The following is a 23944-nucleotide window of genomic DNA, read 5'->3' on the forward strand; positions in this document are numbered from 1 at the left end:
GAGTCAAATGTTAATTGCAGGTGGGTAATGTACTTATTTTACTTTTCTCCCTGGTTTAATTAGTGCTTTAAATAAATTCAATAATTTAAAAAAAACTTTAATGTTTAATTTCTCAAGTTTATGTGAACAGTTTTCAAATGTCTTCCGCTATCAAGAAGTTCGGTGGTGAGCTATCGAAAAGCTGCCAGGAGGACTCTGAGGGCCTGGCCACAGGATACACCACCCAAGGTCTGGTCTTCATGGGATGCCTCTTTGTCAGCTCTGTATCTGGAGTAGCTGAGTGTGACGGAGACAGCACATGGAGAGTTCAGCAGCGGGCCAAATCCAGGATGGCACAGCCCATAATATCAGCTGCATTAAAATAGAATAAAAATGAAGCCAAACAGATCATCGGCATTGATCTTGACTGATACAGCATGGAAAGTTGGCCACTGAGTTTGTGTTTACACTAATCCTACATTAATCCCATTATTTTATTCTTTCCACAATCCCATTAACTGCCCCCAGACTATCAGCAGGGGCAATTTATAACAGTTAAGTAATTTACCACCCCACACACGCCTGGGATGTGGAAAGGAAACCAGAGCACCCAGAGGAAACCCACACGGTCGTGCAAACTCCTCACAGATAGCACCCGAGGCCAGGATTGAACCTGGGTCTCTGGCACTAACTGCACCACTGTACGGACATGGGAAGCTGCTCTCAGTGCAGCTGCATTGGGGCAGTACAGTGAAGGTTCATCCCTGGGATGAAGGGTTGAGCAGGTTGGACCTCTATTCATTAAAGTATTGAAGAATGAGATGGGGTCATTAAGATACTGAGGAGGATTTGCAAAGTTGATGCAGAAATGATGTTCCCCATGTGGGAGTACCTAGAATTAGTGGCAGAGTTTCAGAATAAGGGTTGCCTGGCTCTGTGAGGCAGCGGCTCTACCAGCTAGGCCACAGTACCATGAGTACAACCACTGCCTCAGTGCTAAGATCACAATCCTGTCCCAACAGCAAGGCAAAATCAGAGGTACAGTGGTATACAGATCAGAGGCAGTAGCTCTGGGAGGGAATCCTCAACATAGACTCCAGACCCATTGGCATCAAGTCAAACACTGACGTGGAACTCTTGCTGATCACCACCCACCATCCTCCCTCAACTGTTAAAAATCACTGCTCCTCCATGTTAAATCTAAGGAACTTTACAACAAAGAGGCCATTTGGCTCATGATGTCTGTGCCAATCAAGAAAGAACTTCCCAACCTTATCCCACTTCGAGCACTTGATCGACATCCCTGCTGTTCAAGTACACATTTAACTTTGATGTAGGTTGTAGTCTTTACTACCCTTTCAGGCAGTGAATTCCACACCCTTCATTTCCCCTCTAATCTTTCCACAAATGACTTTAAACCTGTCCTTGGTTTTTGACGACTGTTTTCCATGGTCTGGTACTAAAATCATGACAAATGGAACAAGCCACAACAGCTTTAGGAGCTTAAAGCTAGTCAACCCACTGCAGAGCTGATGTAACCTGGTGGCCTAGCTCACCTCTCGTCTAACAAGTTAGGTTATCAGAGCACAGAAGGGCATGTTGCAAGCAGGACCAGATGTACCCAGAAAAAATGATGTCAACCTGGTGAAGCTACAACACAGGATTACTTGTGTACCAGATAGCAAACCCGTATCTAATGGCTATGTGATATCTGATTTCAACCTCATTTGGATCTGATCAATGCTCTGCAGTTCTGGCACACTAAGTTATTTATGATGGTGGGCAATTAATCAGCTAAATAGATGACATGGCTCCAAGAATCCCATTCTCAATAATTGTGAGGGAAGGACTGAGAAAAAGGGTTAACACACTTGCAATCATGTTCAACCATTAGTGCCAGGTGCCAGTTTTCTACTGAGATGGCCATCGTCACAGGAGACAGTCTTCAGCTAATTCAATTCACTCCAGCAATGGTAGTGGGACCAGATAATATCTTTAGGACTGAAGACTTACAAAACCAGCAGCACCACTAGCCAAGCCTGTCCACTGCAATGGGACCTCCCCGACAATGTGGAATATTGCCCGGATATACTCAGTCCATCAAATGCAGGACTATTCAATCCAGGAAATTACCATGAAAATCAAGAAACTACAAATACTGGAAATCTGAAATAAAAGCAGAAAAAGCTAGAAACAGTCAGTGGGTTAGCGAGCACATGTAGAAAGAGAGAGTTAACCTCAGGTTGAAATGTTGGAATTCCCTGCACTACAGCAACATGAGTACTTCACTAGTGGTTCAGAAGGTGGCTCACTTCCACCTCTCCAGGGGCATTGATGTTGGCACTGCCAGTTATGTTCATATTTCAAAAAATGATCAAAAACAACCAATATGCAAGATATTTGAATGTTAATGACAAACGGTAGTACAGCAAAAAGTGAAGCAGAAGATGAAGACACAATGTTTGGATCCTGGGGACATGGCTGCTTCACAGCAACTGAGAGTCAACTCTACAGCAGTGGGGCCCGCAACTGTACAAAGCACCAAGAGCAAACAGTCCTCTGGTTTTGGTAATGACTCGAGTCAAGTTCTATTGTAAGTTGCAAAGTATCACTTGACTTCAGATTCAGCACAAAGTAAATGCATGAGGTATATTGTATGGATCTGAATTTAGGTCTCCTTAAACTCTTAAATTCTAATTGAAATCAGACACTCCAGATTTCCTGCATACTCTTCATCATCAAGACCTAGTCAGAAAGTTTCAATCAAATTAAAGACAACAATTTCCAATCAACACATGTTGCAGTTTAAGGCATTTGACAAGGTTCCACATGGTGGAACCTTCAGAAGGTCAGAGGGCATGGGATCCAGGGAGGCTTGGCTGTGTGGATTCAGAATTGGCTTGCCTGTAGAAAGCAGAGGGTTGTGGTAGAGGGAGTGCATTCAGATTGGAGGGCTGTGACTAGTGGTGTCCCACAAGGATTGGTTCTGGGACCTCTACTTTTTGTGATAGTTATTAATGACTTGGATGAGGGGGTAGAAGGGTGGGTTAGCAAGTTTGCAGACAACACAAAGGTCAGTGGTGTTGCAGATAGTGTGGAGGACTGTTGAAGATTGCAGAGGGATATATTTATAGGATGCAGAGCTGGGCTGATGGCATTCAATCCGGAGAAGTGTGAGGTGGTACAGTTTGGAAGGACAAACTCCAAGGCAGAGTACAAGGTTAATGGCAGGATTCTGGGTAGTGTGGAGGAGCAGAGGGATCTGGGGGTTCATATCCACAGATCACCAAAAGTCACCTCACAGGTGGATAGGATAGTTAAGAAAGCTTATGGGATGTTAGTATTCATAAGTCGTGGGATCGAGTTTAAGAGGCGCGAGATAATGATGCAGCTCTACAAAACTCTGGTTAGACCACACTTGGAGTACTGTGTCCAGTTCTGGTAGCCTCATTATAGGAAGGGTGTGGAAGCATTGGAAAGGGTGCAGAGGAGATTTGCCAGGATGCTGCCTGGTTTGGAGAGTATGGATTATGAGGAGAGACTAAGGGACCTAGGGCTTTACTCATTGGAGTGAAGGAGGATGAGGGGAGACATGATAGAGGTGTACAAAATATTAATAGACAGCCAGCCAGCACCTCTTTCCCAGGGCACCAATGCTCAATACAAGAGGGCATGGCTTTAAAATAATGGATGGGAAGTTCAAGGGAGATATCAGAGGGAGGTTTTTCACCCAGAGAGTGGTTGGTGCATGGAATGCGCTGCCTGGGGTGGTGGTGGAGGCAGGTACGTTGGTCAAGTTCAAGAGATTGTTAGATAAGCATATGGAGGATAAGCATATAGAGGGATATGTGGGAGGAAGGGGTTAGATAGTCTTAGGTGTGGTTTAAAGGTCAGCACAACATGGTGGGCCGAAGGGCCTGTATTGTCCTATGGTTGTACAAGTTGTTGGTGATGCTGCACTTGGAGTACTACCTGCAGCTTTGGTCACCCCGTTATAGGAAAGACGTGGTTAAACTGGAAAGAGCACAGAAAAAATTTACGAGGATGTTGCCAGCACTAGAGGGCCTGAGTTACAGGGAGAGGTTGGCCAGGCTAGGTTTTTATTCCTTGGAGCGTAGGAGAATGAGGGGTGACCTTATAGAAGTGTTCAAAATTATGAGAGGCATAGATAAGGTGGATGGTAACAGTCTTTTCCCCAGGGTAGGGGAGTCCAAACCTTGGGGGCATAGATTTAGGGTGAGAGGTGAAAGATTTAAAAGGGACTTGAGGGGCAACTTTTTCATGCAGAGTATATGGAATCAGCTGCCAGAAGTGGCTGAGACAGGTGCAATAGTATCAATTAAGAAGCACTTGGGTAGGTACATGGAGAGGCAGGGCTTAGAGGGATATGGGTTGAATACAGGAAATTGGGACTAGCTGGGTGGGCACCGTGGTCAACATGGACTTATTGGGCCAAAGAGCGTGTATCTGTGCTGTATTGCTCTATGACTCTGGGCAAACCGGATTAGTGTAGATTGGCAAAAAGGCTGACATGAACGTGGTGGACCAAAGGGCCTGTTTCTGTGCTGTATTACTCTATGGCTCTACAACACACCTTTTATATGTCTTGTGCAAAGAGGCTTTGAGATTCATTGCCAATTAATTAATTTTTGCTGGAAGATTATTAGCAAGGAAACAGTATCATATACAATAAATGGAAAGCAGATCACTTCACTAACACTGACCTTCCATTTAGTTAAAAAAGAGGGGCGTTTGCTAAGCAACTTCAGGGACACTTCTTGCAGCAAGTCACTAATGGAGCCTGGAAACACCAGTGAATAGTGGAGAACAATGGGTAGCTGACAAAGGGAATTTCTAAGAAACAGTAACAAATACCAACTAAAGACATCCCTTCATCCAACTTCAAGTGTATTTCTCTTTAACCTACTTCATTGCTCACGGATTGCTCTCACTGTCCTCAGGAAAACTTGGATGGAATCATCATGTTGGAATCAATAGGCTGTATGCTGTGCACCGGGGCTAGGAGTGTGGTGGAACACTCTTCACTTCCCTGGATGACTGCAGCTTCAACACTCAAGAAGCTCAACTCCATACAGCCTACTTGATAGGCACCCCATCCACAACAACAGTTGCAGCAGTGTGCACCATCTACAGGATGCACTGCAGCAACTCACCAAGACTCCTTAGACAGCACCTTCCAAACCCACAACCTCTATCAGAAGGACAAGTGCAGCAAAAGCATGGAGTCACCACCACATGGAAGTCACCCTCCAAGCTACACTCCATCCTGACTTGGAAATATATCGCCATTCCTTCACTGCCACTAAGTTCGAATCATGGGATTCCCTCCCTAACAGCATTGTGGGTATACCCACAACTCAAGGACTGCAGCGGTTTAAGGCGGTAGCTCACCACCACCTTCTCAAAGGTTGGGCAATAAACGCTGGCTCAGCCGGCAAAGCCCACATCCCATGAATGAATTATAAAAGAACACCATGGAGTTTCATCTATAGTCTCCTAGCAATCGTTCCCAGGGAAGACAACATGAAAATTAAAAAACTGCAGATGCTGGAAATCTGAATTAAAGACAACACAGTCAGTAGCTCAGGCAGCATCTGTGGAGGGAGAGTTCACGCATCAGGTCCGACCTCAGGTGCTTAGTTTCCAGGATTTTCTGTTTTTCTTTAAGACACATTTCTTTAAGACATGGATTGAAACTGCCTCCATGCTATACTCTTAAACACAGACCACAGAATCTCTGCCTCCACTTTGTCCCATCAAACACCAGAGGTGTAGAATGTCAATTATTTACTGAGCAGAAATTACTCCATAACTGATCTGTCTTAGGTCCCTACTTCTTCCACTGTTTTATCAATGACTTTCCTTTCAACCCAAGGCTGTAACAGGATCTAGATCAACTGGGAAAATGGACCAAGGAATGGCAGCTGGAATTGAACTCCGGCAAGTACAAAGTAATGCATTTTGAGAAGTTAAACCAGAGTAAGACATACACAGAGAGGCCGAGGGGTACATGTACAGTGTTCCCTGAAACTGGTGACACAGGTAGACAGGGTGGTGAAGGCGACATACTTGTCTCCATCAGATGGGGCATTAAGTTGGGATGTCATGTTACAAGTGTACAATACATCAGTGAGACTGCATCCTCTGGTTGCCATGCTATTGGAAGGATGTGATTAAGCTGGAGAGGGTGCAGAAAAGATTAATGAGTATGTGGTCGGGACTGGAGGGCTTGAGTTTAAAAGGAGAGGCTGGGACTGTTTTCCCTGGAGCAAAGGAGGCTAAGGTGTGACCTTATAGAGGTTTATAAAATCATGAGGGGCACAGATAAGTTAGATTGTCACCATCTTTTTTCCCAGGGTAGGGGAATCCAAAGCTGGATGTCACAGGTTTAAGCCGAGAGGAGAAAGATTTAAAGGTGACCTGAGGGGCAAGTTGTTCACACAGAGGGTGGTGGGTAAATGGACAAACTGCCAAAGGAAGTGGTAGAGACAGGTACAATTACAACAGTTGAAATACATTGCACAGGTACATGGATAGGAAAGGTTTAGAGCAATATGGGCTAAATACAGGCAAATGGGACTGGCTCAGGAAGGCACTTTGGTTGGCATGGATAAGTTGAGCCGAAGGGTGTGTTTCTGTGCTGTATAACTCTGACTCTCTCATGTACAGAGGGATCTTGGAGTCCAAGTCCATGCCTCTCTGAAAGTGGCAACACAAGTGGATAGAGTGGTAAAACTGGCTTATGGCATACTTGCCTTCATTGCTGGGGGTATGGTGTACACGAGTCAGGAAGTCATGATGCAGTCGTATAAAACTTAGGCCAGGCATGGAGTATTGTATGCAGTTCTGGTTGCCCCATTACAGGAAGGGTGTGGAGGTTTGGAGAGGGTGCAGGAGGTTTACCAGGATGCTGCCTGCATTAGAGGGCATGTGCTATACGGAAAGGTTGGCCAAATTTGGATCATTTTCTCTGGAGGGTCAAAGGCTGAGGGGAGACCTGATAGAAGTTTATAAGATTATGAAAGGCACAGATAGAGTAGACAGCCAGTATCTTTTTTCCAGGGTCAAAATGTCTAATACTAGAGGGCATGGATTTAAGGTGAGGGGATAAGTTCAAAGAAGATGTCCGGGGCAAGTTTTTCTTTATACAGAGAGTAGTGGGTGCCTGGAATGTGCTGCCAGAAGTGGTAGTGGAGGCAACTACGATAGAGTTTAAGTGATATGTATAAAATACATTTAAGTGGCTCTCAGACAGGTACATGAATGTGCAGAAAATGGAGGGATATGGATATTGTGCACCTGGAATGGATTAGTTTAGTTAAGCACTTAATTATTAGTTTAATTAGTTCAGCACAACTTTGTGGGCCGAAGGGCCTGTTCCTGTGCTGTACTGTTCTGTGTTCTATGTTCAATGACTCTAAGGTCAGAAATTGTGACGTTCATTGATGACTGCACTATGTTACATTCCATTCACTACTAAGCAAATGAAGCAGTCCATGCCCCCTTGCAGCAATATTCAGTTATTGACTGAGAAGATGCAAGTAAACTTCACACCAGAATTGCAAGGCAATGACCATCGCCAAGAAGAAAAAGTCACCATCTATCTTTGACAATCATTTACCATTGCTAATTCACCCAACAGTAACATCCTGGGGTGACTATTGAACAGAACCTCAAATGGATCTGCCACACAAATACCGTGACTGCAAGAGCAAATTACAGACTGGGTATGCGAGTCATCTCCTGAAGCACTTAACCCTTTACTCCATATACAAAAAAAGTCAGGAGTGTGATGGAATACTCTCCACCTTCCTGGATTGAGTGCAGCTCCTGCAACAGTCAAGAGGCTAAACACCACTGAGGACAAAACAACCAGCTTGATTGGTGTCCAATCCACCATCTGAAGCATTCATTCCCTCCATCACCATCTAACAGTAACTGCAGTGTACACTATCTACAAAGCGCACTTCAATTGACTAGGCTGGTCCAAAAGCACCTTCCAAGCCTGCAACCATTACCACCAAGGAGGACAAGGCTTTAGGTGCATGGAAAGTCCACTACCTTCATTTACTCCATCAAGGTGGACAAATTGCCATTCGTTCAGAATCCTTCCAATCCTGAAACCACCTTCCAAACAGCAATGCTGGAGTACCTTCAGTACAACCATGCTTTCAAGGACCATAAATCCTAGCTTTGTCATACCAAAACCCATAAAATAAAAGTAAAGAAAAAAAGAAAAATAAAACACTTTCTAGAAGTGATATAATAGTTAAGCTCCTACCTTTCCCTCCTAATAAGTAGAAACATTGGCGCCTCACTTACTTATTTAGTGACCAGTCAGGAACTGCCTTTAACTTACAGAACTTTGTTCATTCTTCAATTCTCTTGGGCAGCTTTCTGAAATTCACTCTACTCCTCCTTTTTATCCCCCTGCTGCTTTGTGTCTTTAACTTACTTCATGAAATGCCTGCATAAAATAATTATGAAAGTGGTTCTCCAGTCCACAGGGATCTGATGAAGTGCCTTCTACCTATTGCTAATAATGTTGTGTGTGAAAAGGAGGGCATTCCAAAGTTGCATGTCCCAACCATCATAGATTTGCCATTAATGTGGCACCACTTGGGATTTAAGGACATGAATAGCAAAAAGTCAGAAATTTGGAAATTTTTATTTCATGCAGTGTGGTGCAATAGATTCAAGAGCAACTTTAAAAGGGATCAACAACAAGGACACAAAAAAGGACTTTGGAGAAAGAGCAAGGGAGGGGGTCTAACTGGTAGTTCTTTCAAGAAGTAAGCAAAGTCATGATGACCCTAATGAAATCTTTTTGTGTGGTGGGATTCCAAGAAGCTGACAAAGCTACTTAAGAGAGCAGATGATTCAATATGGCATTCACACTAGTGAAGTAAGGTTATCCTAAGAAATTGGGACAAATGTACGTACTTGAATTGGGAAAGACTTCTTGTTTATGGTGCCTACCTTCAAGAATAAAATGCCAAGGAGAGCACAACCTGCCAGAGAGAATTTAGATTGATCACTTGAAGTATGTTATAACACAACAAGCTCAGCCCTGATATTTGAAGCTCATTGGTAAACATAGGTTTTTGGAAATTGGTGTGACAATGACAATTGACTCTGCTGATTGAAGTTAATCCTGCCTGTCCTCACTTTGTCTCCTCCATTCTGAAGCTCAAGAGATCACTTTCCGTTTCGGTGCTCGGTTCAGAAGTGCCAGATCCTCTCCTGGAAGGGCTGCTTGTTGACTCCATGGGTTCTTTGTCTGACATGGCAGCCATCTCATCTCCATCCTCTAAAGCCTGCGCCAGCTCCTCCTCTGTCACCGCTACAAAAAATTGTCAACAAGATAACTTAATGTTTACTTAACCACAGGTTATTGAAGTCCTTTTTGCCTCCCAACTCTGCTCAATTCTTCAACCAAAAAGCTGTGAGGATGGGTATCAGCTAAAAATTTCCAAACTAACACTGAAATCATGTGGCTTTCCTTCCATATCCCAAAGACATGTGGGTTGGTAGGTTAACTGGCCACTGAAGATTGCCCCTTGTGTGAAGGTAAGTGGTAGAATCTGAGGAAAACTGAGGGAATGTGGAGAGAATAACAACAAAACAATGCAAGACAAGTGTAACTGGATGGTTAATGATCAGCATGGGGTCAGTGGGCCAAGGGGTCAATTACTCTGCTGTATGAATCTATTAAATATAGATTTAATTGTAATAATATCATCCCCCAGGCACTGTAAAGGGCATTTACAAAGGATAGATATATTTCAGTGCAAGGTGTTTGTTTGCCAGCTTGGTACATTCTGAGGATGTGATTAAATGCTGCAAGGAATTTGCTATCAACTTTCAAATAGTTTCAACAACAGTTTACAGTCACACGTAAAGAGACTCTTTAAAGTGTGTTTTTAATAACTTCTGCAGACATTTTTAGCAGAAGCTCTGAGCATTGAGTAATGCTGGTCCCCATTCCTGAAGAAAATGAATCAAGCTTCTACGAACAATTTCTGCTAACAACTACATCCAACTCAGTGGTACCGTAACTGATGACTCCCTACCTTGGTTATCCAACTTCTGCAGTTGTGGCAAGTTCCGGAGGACAGTCATTCTATACTTGTGAAGATCCGTCCCACAGCAAGGATTTTCTGACAACCACAGTACTCTCAAGCGGTGTAGTCCCTTTAGGTAGCAGATCTCTGTCAGATTTTGTATATTGTTCTTCCTGAGGTAAAGCTCACTGATGTTCTGACAGTATTGGAAGTCCACCAAAGAAGAGATATTGTTCACACTTTGTAGAACAAATACAAAAGACAGAACACGTTTCAGTCCTCTGCACCAAACATGAAAATTCACAGAACTGCCCAATCAATAATACAGCCCCTTGTCCATCAACTCTCACTGAGTCCAATAACTATTAGGTACCTCAACCAAATGGCTACTGCTTATGAACCTCAATAAACGTGGCTACAAATTCAATTGTGAAGGCGAGACATTTCAATCCAGCCTGGTTGCCATGCCTATACTCTACCCTGTTTTTCCTCCAAGGCCACAATTATTCAAGGGTTATCTAGTTGAATGCGCCAACTTAATCAAAATAAAGCACAGATAAACTGTGCAGAGGGCCTTCCTGTTAAAACTGAAATTCAGCTGGCATCACCGAAGTGCATATGCCGGCTGGGATCTACATGGATAGCATGTTTCAGGAGGTAATCATTCCTTAGCTTAAGCCTCTGTAGGCAGAGAGAGAACAATTGGCCAATAGACAGAAGAAGTTTGCAGATGACACCATAATTGGAGGTGTTGTTGGTAGTCAGGAGGCTATTGAACAATATTGATCAGCTGATAAATTGTGGGGAGAGATGGCTGATGGAATCTAATCCTGAGAAGTGTGAGGTAATGTACTTTGAGACATCTAAACAGGGTAGGACATACACCATGAGGAGACAAAGAATGCACAAAGAAAGAATACATGAGTAGACTGACAGCAAATATAAAATACATTAGAATGTCATCTACTGGAGGGGTAAAGTTGATCAGGGAAAGAGCAGATGGCATGCCCAAGATACTAAATTATAGTCAAGGTCCTAGATCACAGTCATATTGTATAGAAACAGGCCCTTCAGTCCACCACGTCCATGCTGACCATCAAGCTTATACTAATTCCATTTACCAGCACGTGGTCTGTAGCCTTTTATTCATTGGCAATTCTGTGCTCATCTAGATATTTCTTAAATTTTGAGAGAGTAACTACACCTATCATCCTCTTGGGCAGTGTATTCTAGAGTCCAACAACCCTCTGGCCGAAAAAGTTCTTCCTCAGAACCACTCCAATCCTCTTATTCCTTACCCTGAGCCCGCTAGTTTTAGATTCCTCTCCTATTGGTGTCCCTCAATTTTATAAATCTCTACGAGGTCTCCCCTGAGCCTCCTCTGCTCCAAGAAAACAAACTCAGCCTATCCAGTCTCTCCTCATAACTGAGACGCTCCAAGCCAGGCAACATATGATAAGGTATCTTTATGAGTCACACGTACATCGAAACACACAGTGAAATGCATCCTTTTGCGTAGAGGGTTCTGGGGACAGCCTGCAAGTGTCGCCATGCTTCCAGCACCAACGTAACATGCCCACAACTTCCTAACCCTTATATCTTTGGAATGTGGGAGGAAACTGGAGCACCCAGAGGAAACCCACGCAGACACGGGGAGAATGTACAAACTCCTTACAGACAGCAGCAGGAATTGAACCTGGGTTGCTGGCACTGTAAAGTGTTACGCTAACCACTACACTACCATGCCTGCTCCTGATAAATCCTGATGAATCTCCTCTGGACACTCCCCAGGGCAATCACATTCTTCTTACAGTGTGGTGACCAGAGATGTACCCAAATTCTCTAGTCAAGCCCTACCAATATTTTGTAAAATTGTACCATAATCTTTGTCTCATGAAAAGATCTTGGAAAAGTTAACACTTCTTCTTGGTTAAGAGGAGACCAGGCCCTTTCAAAGTGTATTCATAAAGTGGACAGAGAAAATTTATTTTCTCTCGCAAATGAGTCCAAAATCAGAGGTGATAAATTAAATCACTGCCTAAAGATCTACAGGGGAGATGAAAATAAACATTTTCAGAGTTGCCCAGATCCATTTTAATTCAAATTCAACTTCATGTTTATTGTTGTCACTGAAAAAGGTACTGGAAGCTGATTCAAACTTTCAGGGCTATGCAGTAAAGAATGCTAAGGGACTAAAGAGGACCTATCACAAACTAGCATGATGGCTTTTAAGAGGGTGATATCAAGAGTCCAGGAGCAGCATGTTCCTGTTAGGGTGAAGGGTAAACCTGGCAAATTCAGGGAACCTTAGCTGATGAGAGATATTTAGGCTCTGATCAAGTAAAAGAAGGAAGCACACATTGCGTTTAGGAGGTTGGGGATGAGTGAATCCCTTGATGACTATAAAAAGATTAAGAATACTCCTAAGGGGGAAATCAGGAGGGCAAAGAGAGGGTATGAGATGGATCTGGCAGGTAAGATTAAAGAAAATCATAAGAGGTTCTATAGATGTATTAGAAGGGTGGCCAGGGAGAGAGTAGGTCTCTTCAGAGATCAGCAGGGCCACCTGTTTTGAGAGACAGGATATAGGTGGGATCTTTAAATGAATATTTCTCCTTGGTGTTTACTGAGGAGAAAAATCATGTTTGCTGAAGAGATAATGGAAACTATTGGAGATGTTTTGGAGAACATTCATATTACCAGGGAGGAGGTATTTGCAGCCTTACAGTGCATTAAGGTGGATAAATCCCCAGGGCCTGACCAAGTGCATCCTTGGACTTTGTGGGAGCCTAGATTGGAAATTGCAGAGGCCCTTGCGGAGATTTTTGCTTCATTGTTAGCCACTGGTGAAGTTCACGAAGACTGGAAGGTGGCTGATGTTGTTTTGTTGTTTAAGGAGGTTAGCAAGGATAAGCCAGGGAACTACAGGCTGGTCAGCCTGACATCAGTGGTGGGGAAGTTAAATTATGAGGGACAGGATCTGCCAGCATTTGGATTGACAGAGTCTGATAAGGAGGACTTAGCATGGCTTTGTCCGTAGAAAGTAGTGTTTGGCGAACATTTTAGAGTTCTTTTGAAGAGATAGATAAGGGTAGGGCAGTGGATGTTGTTTATTTGGACTTAAGCAAGGCTTTCGACAAGGTCCCGGATGGTAGGCTGGTCTGGAAGGTTAGGTCCTATGGAATTCAGGGAGAGCTAGTCAGGTGGATTCAAAATTAGCTTGGAGGTAGGAAGCAGAGGGTGGTGGTTGAAGGTTGTTTCTTAGAACAGAGGCCAGTGACTAGTGGTGTGCTGCAGGGGTTGGTGTTGGGACCCTTATGTTATTTATGTAAATGATTTGGATACGAATGCATGTTTGATCAGTAAGTTTGCGGATGACACGGGATTAGGAGGTGTTGTTGACGGTGAAGAACATTATCGATTACAGGGAGATCTTGATCAGTTAGGGAAGTGGGCCGAGGAGTTGCAAATGGATTTCAACTATGAATGGTAGGGCACCAAGGAGTGTAATGGAACAGAGGGACCTATGAGTGCAAGTGCATAGTTTGTTCAAAGTGGCATCACAGGTAGACAGGGTGGTGAAAGAGGCTTTTGGCATGCTGGCCTTTATCAGTCAGGGCATTGAGTACAGAAGTTGGGACATTACCTTGTACAAGTCATTGGTGAGGCCACACTTGGAGCACTGCGTACAGTTTTGGTCACCTTGTTATAGGAAGAACGTGGTTAAACTGGAAAGAATGCAGAAAAGATTTATGAGGATGTTGCCAGGACTAGAGGTCCTGAGTTATAGGGAGAGGTTGGCCAGGCTAGGTCTTTATTCCTTGGAGTGTAGGAGAATGAGGAGTGATTTTATTGAGGCTTATAAGATCATGATGGGTGCAGAGGAGGTGGACGGTAGCAGTCTTTTCCCCAGGGCAGGGGAATCCAAAACTAGGGCACGTGGATTTAGGGTAGAGGTGAAAGATGTAAAAAGGACTAGAGGGGCAATATTTTCCATGCGGAGGGTGGTGAGTATATGGAATGAGCTGGCAAAGGAAGTGGGTGAGGCAGGTACAATAGTATTATTTAAGAAGCACTTGGATAGGTACATGGAGGGGTGGGGCTCAGAGGGAAATGGGCCGAACACAAGAAATTGGGACTAGTGGGCACCGTGGTTGTCATGGACTCATTGGGCCGAAGGCCCTGTATCCGTGCTGTATTGCTTGATGACTATGACTCTCATGGGCCAAATTATCTCTTCTGTGGTGCAAGCCTGCACGACTTTATAAGTAATCTGTGCATTTTTGCCAGAACTGTGTTAAGACAGTAATTTCTGTTACACAATGCTGCCTCACAGGAAGCACGAGATAAGAACAAGACAATCTGATTTGACTCTCCTGAGCTGCCTGCCATTACTCCAAATAACAATGCAATACCATTGAACAAAGTTGCAATCCCACTGACAGGATTTAATCATTTGCAAGTATTCATCATTACAGGGTCAGATCCAACTTATCCGCATCAGGTTATTCTTACCTTAAGGTAATCACTTCTATGTTGGGCATGTCCCTTAATACAGACAGCTGTTGAATAAAAACACATGCCCAATGTTAGTGGCCATTGTAAACTTCTGTTTCAAATATTCCATTGCTGAATTCTGCAGTATTCACTTTTAGTCAAGAGTAAAATGATCTGGAAAGAAATTCTTAGATTTTATATTTTCATAGATACAGATTGTCAGGTTTATCAGTTTCCTCTTTTTGAATAGCTTTACAAAGTTGTACCAAGACCACCTTGCACTTATATCCAATGGCCCAGCTAATGAAGGCAAGCATCTCATTGGCCTTCTTCACTACTTATCTACCTGTGGTGCCACCTTCATCTTTGGACCTGTTCAAGGTCCCCTTGTTCCTCAGTATTCACTAAAGCCTGACCATTCTTGGTACTTGTCCTTCCCTTATTAGACCCCATCACTGAAATACATCACCTCACTTATCCGCGTTATCTTCCATTGCCTGCCCAATTTACCAGCTGATCAATATTATTCCACAGCCTAAGACTACCCTCCTCACCATCAACACCACCAACTTTTAAGTCATATAGTACGGAAACAGGCCCTTCAGTCTAACTGGTCCATGCTGACCAAGATTCCCATTTAAGCTAGTCCCATTTGCCCGTGTTTAGTCCATATCCCTCTAAACCTTTCCCTATCCATGTACTTGTCCAAGTGCCTTTTAAATGTTGATGTACCTGTCTCAACCACTTCTTCCGGCAACTCATTCCATATACTGACCACCCTCTGGGTGAAGAAGTTGCCCCTCAGGTTCCTATTAAATCTCTCCCCTCTCAGCTTAAACCCATGTCCTCTAGATCTTGATTCCCCAACCCTGGGAAAAAGACTGTACATTCACCCTATTGATGACTCATGATTTTATACAGCTTTATAACATCACCCCTGTTTCTCCTATGCTCCAATGATTAAAGTCCCAACCTACTCAACCTCTCTCCATCACTCAATCCCTTGAGTCCCGGCAACATCCTTGTAAAGGAGCCCCCAGTGGATCTGCTCTCCCCTCCTCCCCCGCACCTGCCTATCACCATCTCTTACCTGCATCTACCTATCACCACCCTGTGCCCACCCCGCCTCCCCTCTTTTGTCCATCTATCACTGCTCTGTTTTTCTCTCCTATATATTGGGCTTCTCCCTTTTCCTATCTTCAGTCCTGAAGAAGGGTCCTGACCCGAAACGTTGACGGTCTGCTTTTCTCCACAGATGCTGCCTGGCCCGCTGAGCTCCTCCAGCATCAACGTGTTTAACATCTCATCTGCATTCTTCCCAGCTAATGGCATATTTTCTAAAGCAGGGTGACCAAAACCAAACATTTCAAATACAGCATCAAAGTCTTGAACAACTGCAACATTACATCCTAATTTCCCATACACAAAGCCTGACTGATGCCGAAAGCCTTCTTACCACCCTGTCTACCTGCGGTGCCACTTCCAGGGAACCATGTACTTGCACTCCTAGGTCCCTGTTCTACAACACTCCCCACAGCCCTACTGTTCATTGTGAAAGTCCTACTCTTGTTTGTCTTCCCAAAATGAAACACCTCACACTTATTCTAATTAAACCCCATTTGCCATTTCTTGGCCCACTTACGCAGGTGATCAAGATCTCTCTGTAATTCTTGATACCCATCTTCACTATCTACAACACCACCAACTTTAGCGTCACCTGCAAACTTTCAGACCTCGCCTTGTACATTCTCATCCAAATCATTGATATAATTGACAAATAGTAATGGGCCTACTTCAGTGTCCAAAGTCGTCCACTTTGCTCGTTGAGGAGCCCTATTCTCTCCCTAGTTACTCCTTTTCCCTTGATACTAATAAAATCTCTTTGGCTTAAGGAGAATCCTTCTCTGCCAAGGCTATCTCATGCCCCCTTTTTGCCCTTTTGATTTCCTCCTTGTACACTCCTGCATCCCCTATACTCCTCTAGGGATTCACTGGATCCCAGCTGCCTGTACCTGACCCATGCCATCTCCTCTTTCCTGATCAGAACCTCAATATCCCTGGTCATTCAGGGTTGCCTGCTCCTGCTAGCCTTGTCCTTCACTCTAACAGGAACATGCAGATCTTCAGCTCACTCTCTCACTTTTAAAAGCCTCCCTTTTGCTAGATGTCCCTTTGCCTGCAAACCACCTACTCCAATCAACTTTTGCAAGTTCCTGACTAATGCCATCAAAATTTGCCTTGGCCCAATTTAGAACTTTAACTTGTGGACCAGATCTGTTCCCTTCCATAACTAATTTAAAACTAATAGAACAATGGTCACTGGTCCCAAAGTACTCACCCACTGACACCTCAGTCATTTACCCTGCCCTAATTCCCAACAGCCCAGCACATCACGGAAACCAGCCTCCCCTCCATGGTTCCTGTCTATACCTCTCGCTGCCTTGGCAGAGCAGCCAGCATAATCAAAGGCCCCACCCACCCAGTCATTTTCTCTTCACTCCTCTCCCATCAGGCAGAATACAGGAGCCTGAGGGCATGTACCACCAGGCTTAAGGACAGCTTCTACCCCACTGTGATAAGACTATTGAATGGTTCCCTCATACGATGAGGACTCTGACCTCACGATCTACCTTGTTGTGACATTGCACCTTATTGCACTGCACTTTCTCTGTAGCTGTGACACTTTGCTCTGTACTGTTATTGTTATTACCTGTAGTACCTCAATGCACTTTGTACTGACTCAATGTAACTGCACTGTGTAATGAATTGACCTGTACGAATGGTATGCAAGACAAGTTTTTCACTGTACCACGGTACAAGTGACAATAATAAACAATACCAAACTGGAAAAAGGGCAGAGAACATTCACGAGGATGCTGTAACTCAAGGACTGAGTTACAGGGAGATGTTGGGCAGGCTAGGACCATATTCCTTAGAACATAAAATAGGGTTATAAAATCATGAAGGGCATAGACAGTGTGAATGCATAGTCTTTTTCCCAAGGTTGGGGAATCAAGAACTAGAGGACGTAAGTTTAAAGTGAGAAGAGAGAGATTTAATAGGAACCTGAGTGGCAACTGTTTCATAAAGTGGGTGATCCCTTTATGGAATGAGCAACCAGAGGAAGTGGTTGAGGCAGGTACATTAACAACATTTAAAAGACATTAGGACAGGTACATGGATTGGAAAGGTTTAGAGGGATCTAGGCCAAATGTGGGCAAATGGGACTAGCTTAGAAAGGGAACATGAGATAGCTTTGGCAGAGAAAATTAAGGAGAATCCAAGAGAAATCCAATGGGAAAGAGTGTGACTAGGGAGCAAATAGGGCCCCTCAAATCCAAAGACCCTCTATATGTGGAGCCACAGGAGATGGGAGAGGTCCTCAATGAATATTTCTCCTTTGTTTTTACCATGGAGAAAGACATGAAGACTTCAGAACTGGAGATAATTGATAGAAACATACATAGAAACAAAAACTACAGCATAATTCAGGCCCTTCAGTCCACAAAGCTGTGCCAAACATGTCCCTACTCTAGAAATTACTAGGCTTACCCATAGCCCTCTATTTTTCTCAGCTTCATGTACCTATCCAACAGTCTCTCAAATGACCCTATCGTATCCACCTCCACCACCGTTGCCGGCAGCCCATTCCACACACTCAACACTGAGTAAAAAAACTTACCCCTGACATCTCCTCTATACCTACTCCCCAGCACCTTAAACCTATGTCCTCTTGTGGCCACCATTTCAGTCCTGGGGAAAAGCCTCTGACTATCTACCTGATCAATACCTCTCACCATCTTATACACCTCTATCAGGTTCCCCCTCATCCTCCTTTGCTTCAAGGAGAAAAGGCCAAGTTCCCTCAACCTGCTTTCATAAGGCATGCTCTGCATTCCAGGCAGCATCCTTGTAAATCTCCTCTGCACCCTCTCTATGGCTTCCACATCCTTCCCGCAGTGAGGTGACCAGAACTGAGCACAGTACTCCAAGTGGGGTCTGACTAGGGACCTATACAGCTGCAACAATACCTCGGCTCTTAAATTCAATTCCCCGATTAAGGACAATACACCATATGCCTTCTTAAGCAGAGTCAACCTGCGCAGCCGCTTTGACTTGGACCCCAAGATCCCTCTGATCCTCCACACTGCCAAGAGTCCTACAATTAATACCATCTGCCATCATATTTGACCTACCAAAACGAACCAGTTCACACTTATCTGAGTTGAACTGCATCTGTCACTTCTCAGCCCAACTTTGCATCCTATCTATGTCCCTCTGTAACCTCTGACAGCCCTCCATACTATCCACAACACCTCCAACCTTTGTCCTCCGCAAACTTACTATCCCACCCCTCCACTTCCTCATCCAGGTCGTTTATAAAAATCATAAAAAGCAAGGGTCCCAGAACAGATCCCTGAGGTACACCACTGGTCACTGACCTCCATGCATAAGACGACCCTTCATGTTTTGGGGATTGTCCGCATTACAGCAGATGTGCCGGATGTCTTAAAGTGTATGAAGGCAGATAAATCTTCAGGGCCAGATCAGGTATATTCAAGGACACTATGGAAGCTAGAGAAGAAATTGCGGGAGCCCTGGCTACGATATATGCATTAATGTTAGAGACGAGTGAAGTGCTGGAAGACTGGAGGAGGGTGGCCAATGGTTATTTAAGAAGGGCCGCAAAGAAAAGCCTGGGAACTATAGACCAGCAAGCCCAATATCTTTGGTAGATAAGTTACTAGAGGGGATTCTGAAGGCTAAGAGGTACATGCATTTGGAAAGTCAGGGGTTGATTAGGGATAGTCAACATGGCTATAGGAAAGATTGCAGAAAAGATTTATTGAGGATGTTGCCAGGTCTCGAGGGACTGAGTTATAGAGGGAGCTTCAGCTTTGCAGAAATAGGGGTGATATAAAGGTGTGTAAAATCAGGAGGTGCTTAGATAGGGTGAATATGCACAGTCTTTTCCCCCACCAGAGTTGTGGAATCCAGAACTACAGGGCAATGATTGAAGGTGAGAGTGAAGATATTTAATGTGAGGAGTAACTTCTTCACCCAAAGCATTGCCCGTATATGGAATGAGCTGCCAGAGGAAGTGGTTGAAGCAGGTATATTAACATTTAAAAGACACATGGACAGGTACAAGAATATGAAAGGTTTAGAGGGATATGGGCCAAATGCAGGCAAATGGGACTGGCTTGGATGGGCACCTTGGTCGGCATAGATTCATGGGGCTGGAGGGCCTGTTTCCGTGCTGTATGACTCTATCAAAACATACCCCCAACCAGTCAGTCACCTTGGTCCACTGCCACCTCTTTGCATTCCAACATCCACAACCCCATGTCTGCAACATTTGTTTTCTCACCGCATCCTTCTATCCAAACTTCTCATCCGTCTCCTAAGCTAATGTACCCATCACTTCACATTATTCTCCACAGTCCCACCAGTTCACCACATCCCTCACCCCAACTTCACTCAACCCATCCATCCAATCACTGTGCCATAATACCATTCTCTCAACACCAAAACTCAACATTTCCCTCAGCCTGACATATTCTTTGGCTTTTTCAGCACATTTTTGAAATGCCGATTAATCTTCAACATAACTCCTAAAATATGTTAAAAGTGTATTTCTTAATTAAAGAGCTGTTTTGCATTGCTACAAAATCCCAAAGCTGTGCTTTATAACATGGGGGAGTGGCACTGTTGATCAGAGATAGTGTCACGGCTGCAGAAAAGGTGGACGTCATGGATGGACTGTCTAAGGAGTCTGTGGGTGGAGGTTAGGAACAGGAAGAGGTCAATAACTTTACTGGGTGTTTTTTTTATATAGGCCGCCCAATAGTAACAGGGATATCGAGTAGCAGATAGGGAAGCAGAAACTAGAAAGGTGTGATAATAACCTCTAACTGTTGTGATGGGAGATTTTAATTTCCCAAACATTGATTGGCATCTCCATACAGTGAGGGGTTTAGATGGGGTGGAGTTTGTTAAGTGTGTTCACGAAGGATTCTTGACACAGTATGTAGATAAGCCTACAAGAGGAGAGGCTGTGCTTGATTTGGTATTGGGAAATGAACCTGGTCAGGTGTCAGATCTCTCAGTGGGAGAGCATTTTGGAGATAGTGATCATAATTCTATCTCCTTTACAATAGCATTGGAGAGAGATAGGAACAGACAGACTAGTAAGGCGTTTACTTGGAGCAAAGGGAATTATGAGGCTCTCAGGCAGGAATTGGAAGCTTAAATTGGGAACAAATGTTCTCAGGGAAAATTACGGAAGAAGTGCAGCAAATATTCAGGGGATATTTGTGTGGAGTTCTACATAGGCATGTTCCAATGATACAGGGGAGTCACGAGAGGATACAGGAACTGTGGTGTACAAAAGCTATAATAAATCTAGTCAAAAGGAAAAAAGCTTACAAAAGGTACAGAGAGCAAGGTAATGTTAGAGATCTTGAAGAGTGTAAGGCTAACAGGAAGGAGCTTAAGAAGGAAATTAGGAGAGCCAGAAGGGGACATGAGAAGGCATTGGCGAGCAGGATTAAGGAAAACCCCAAGGCATTCTACAAGTATGTGAAGAGCAAGAGGATAAGATGCAAAAGAATAGGGCCTATCAAGTGCAGCAGTGGGAAAGTGTATATGGATCCGGAAGAAATAGTGGGGGTACTTAATGAATACTTTATGTCAGTATTCACTACGGAAAAAGATCTGGGGGATTGTAGTGAGGACTTGCAGCAGGCTGAAAAGCTTGAGCATGTAGATATTAAGAAAAAGAATGTGCTGAAACTTTTGGAGAGCATCAAGTTCGATAAGTCGATGGGACCGGATGAGATGTACCGCAGGCTGCTGTGGGAGGTGAGGGAGGAGATTGCAGAGTCTCTAATGATGATCTTTGCATCATCAATGGAGACGGGAGAGGTTCTACAAGATTGGAGGGTTGCAGATGTTGTTCCTTTATTCAAGAAAGGGAGTAGAGCTAGCCCAGGAAATTATAGACTAGTGAGTATTAATTCAGTGGTTGGTAAATTGATGGAGAAGATCCAGAGAGGCAGGATTTATGAACATTTGGAGAGGTATAATATGATTAGGAATAGTCAGCATGGCTTTGTCAAGGGCAGGTCCTGCCTTACAAGCCTGATTGAATTTTTTGAGGATGTGACTAAATACGTTGATGAAGGGAGAGCAGTAGATGTAGCGTATATGGATTTCAGCAAGGTATTTGATAAGGTACCCCATGCAAGGCTTATTGAGAAAGTAAGGAGGCATAAATCCAAGGGGACATTGCATTGTGGATCCAGAACTGGCTGGCCCACAGAAGGCAAAGAGTGGTTGTTGAAGGGTTGTATTCTGCATGGAGGTTGGTGACCAGTGGTCTACCTCAGGGATCTATTCTGGGACCCTTACTCTTTGTGATTTTGAGAAACAACCTGGATGAGGGAAGTGGAGGGATGGGTTAGTAGGTTTGTGGATGACACGAAGGTTGGGGGTGTTGTGGATAGTTTGGAGGGCTGTCAGAGGTTACAGAGGGACATAGATAGGATGCAAAGTTGGGCTGAGAAGTGGTGGATGCAGTTCAACCCAGATAAGTGTGAAGTGGTTCATTTTGTAGGTCAAATATGATGGCAGAATATAGTCTTAATGGTAGGACTCTTGGCAGTGTGGAGGATCAGAGGGATCTTGGGGTCCGAGTCCATAGGACGCTCAAAGCAGCTGCACAGGTTGACTGTGTTTAAGAAGGCATATGGTGTATTGTCTTTCATCAATCATGGAATTGAATTTAGGAGCAGAGAGGTATTGTTGCACCTATATAGGACCCTGGTCAGACCCACTTGGAGTATTGTGCTCAGTTCTGGTCACTTCACTACAGGAAGGATGTGAAGGCCATAGAAAGGGTACAGAGGAGATTTACAAGGATACTGCTTGGAATGCAGAGCATGCCTTATGAAAGCAGTTTAAGGGAACTCGGCCTTTTCTACTTGGAGCGACGGAGGATGAGAGGGGACCTGATAGAGGTATATAAGATGATGAGAGGCATTGATCGGGTACCCCAGGGCTGAAATGGTGGCCACAAGAGGACATAGGTTTAAGGTGCTGGGGAGTAGGTATAGAAGAGATGTCAGGGGTAAGTTTTTTTGCTCAGTGGTGAGTGTGTGGAATGGGCTACCGGCAATGGTGGTGGAAGCGGATACGATAGGGTCTTTTAAGAGACTTTTGGATAGGTACATGGAGCTTAGAAAAATAGAGGGCTATGGGTAAGCCTAGTAATTTCTAGGCTAGGGACAGGTTCAGCACAGCTTTGTAGTTAGAAGGGCCTGAATTGCGCTGTAGGTTTTCTATGTTTCTATTAGTCACTGAATTTAAGCAGTAAGTTGGACTCAATGTTCATTTTCCTGTTTTGTTTCACTTTCCTTAGAAAGGGATTGACATATCTCCCTCTACAAATTCAGTGATCACGCAGGATAGACGTCCTTATAGATGGTCTTGAAATTACCATCCACTTCACATGTAACATCAAGTACAATATTGCAGGGAACTGAGCATGGAAAATAGTATGAAACAAGGAAATAACATACTTACATCCTTCAGATTACTACCCCTGGAACAAGAAAAAGGAACAAGATTAATTCTAAAATGAATGTTATAGGCACATTCTGTACATAAACTTTAACAATTTTTCTGTTAAGTTATGCCTTCACTAGGATTCACTATCACCAGATTACCACAGATTAACAGTTTTTGGATATGGGATCCAAAGAAACAGATTTAATTTTTGTCCCAAATAACACAAGTATCAGGTTTGAATTTCTGAATTTTTGCACGTCAACAACAGTCAATGTTTTTAACCAGTGTGTCCACAATAAAGAAATATGCAAGGATTGGGACGTCACAAATTACTTTGAGGCTCTGCCTGTCACTTACTTTCTGAAAAGGCACTTAAATTACACACAAGCAAAATACTGCAAATGCCCTATATCTGAAATAAATGCAAAAAACTTTGGAAATATTCAGATCAGATATTGCCTGTGGAGAGAGAGAGAAATTAAGTTAATCTTTCAGACTGATGACATTTCATCAGAATTGGGGAAACTGATAAAAAGCTGCAGAGGTGTGGTATATGTGGAGAGGTAGAAGACTATGCATGTACTTGGGCAGGACAGGAGCGTAGTGCTGGGACAGGGAGGGCCGCATGTGTGTGATGCAGGGGGTGGGGGGTTGGAATAAGGAATAGTTGGGTGTGCTGGGGCTTTAAATTTACATGCTCCTGATTTGGTACTTGTGCCTTCAACTGCAAGACTCTGGGCTTGGAATTCATTCCTAAACCTTTCTACTTCTCTCTCCACCCTTATACTGTTCCTTAGTACATACCTTATTTC

General features: G+C 43.8%; 1 protein-coding gene across 1 annotated transcript in view; it reads right to left on the reverse strand.

Moving 5' to 3' along the window:
* cfap410 (cilia and flagella associated protein 410) overlaps positions 1-23944 on the reverse strand; it is a 44617-nt gene that overhangs the window by 15210 nt on the left and 5463 nt on the right. Inside the window, exons 2-5 of the mRNA XM_052042108.1 lie at positions 23148-23166; positions 14580-14626; positions 10074-10303; positions 9169-9343 (exon numbers count right to left, since the gene is read on the reverse strand). Of these exons, the coding sequence (XP_051898068.1) occupies positions 9169-9343; positions 10074-10303; positions 14580-14608 (434 nt within the window). The 5' untranslated portion in view covers positions 14609-14626; positions 23148-23166. The remainder of the gene's footprint in view (positions 1-9168; positions 9344-10073; positions 10304-14579; positions 14627-23147; positions 23167-23944) is intronic.

The sequence above is a fragment of the Pristis pectinata genome, chromosome 31 (genome assembly GCF_009764475.1).
Source record: "Pristis pectinata isolate sPriPec2 chromosome 31, sPriPec2.1.pri, whole genome shotgun sequence".
NCBI lineage: Eukaryota > Metazoa > Chordata > Chondrichthyes > Rhinopristiformes > Pristidae > Pristis > Pristis pectinata.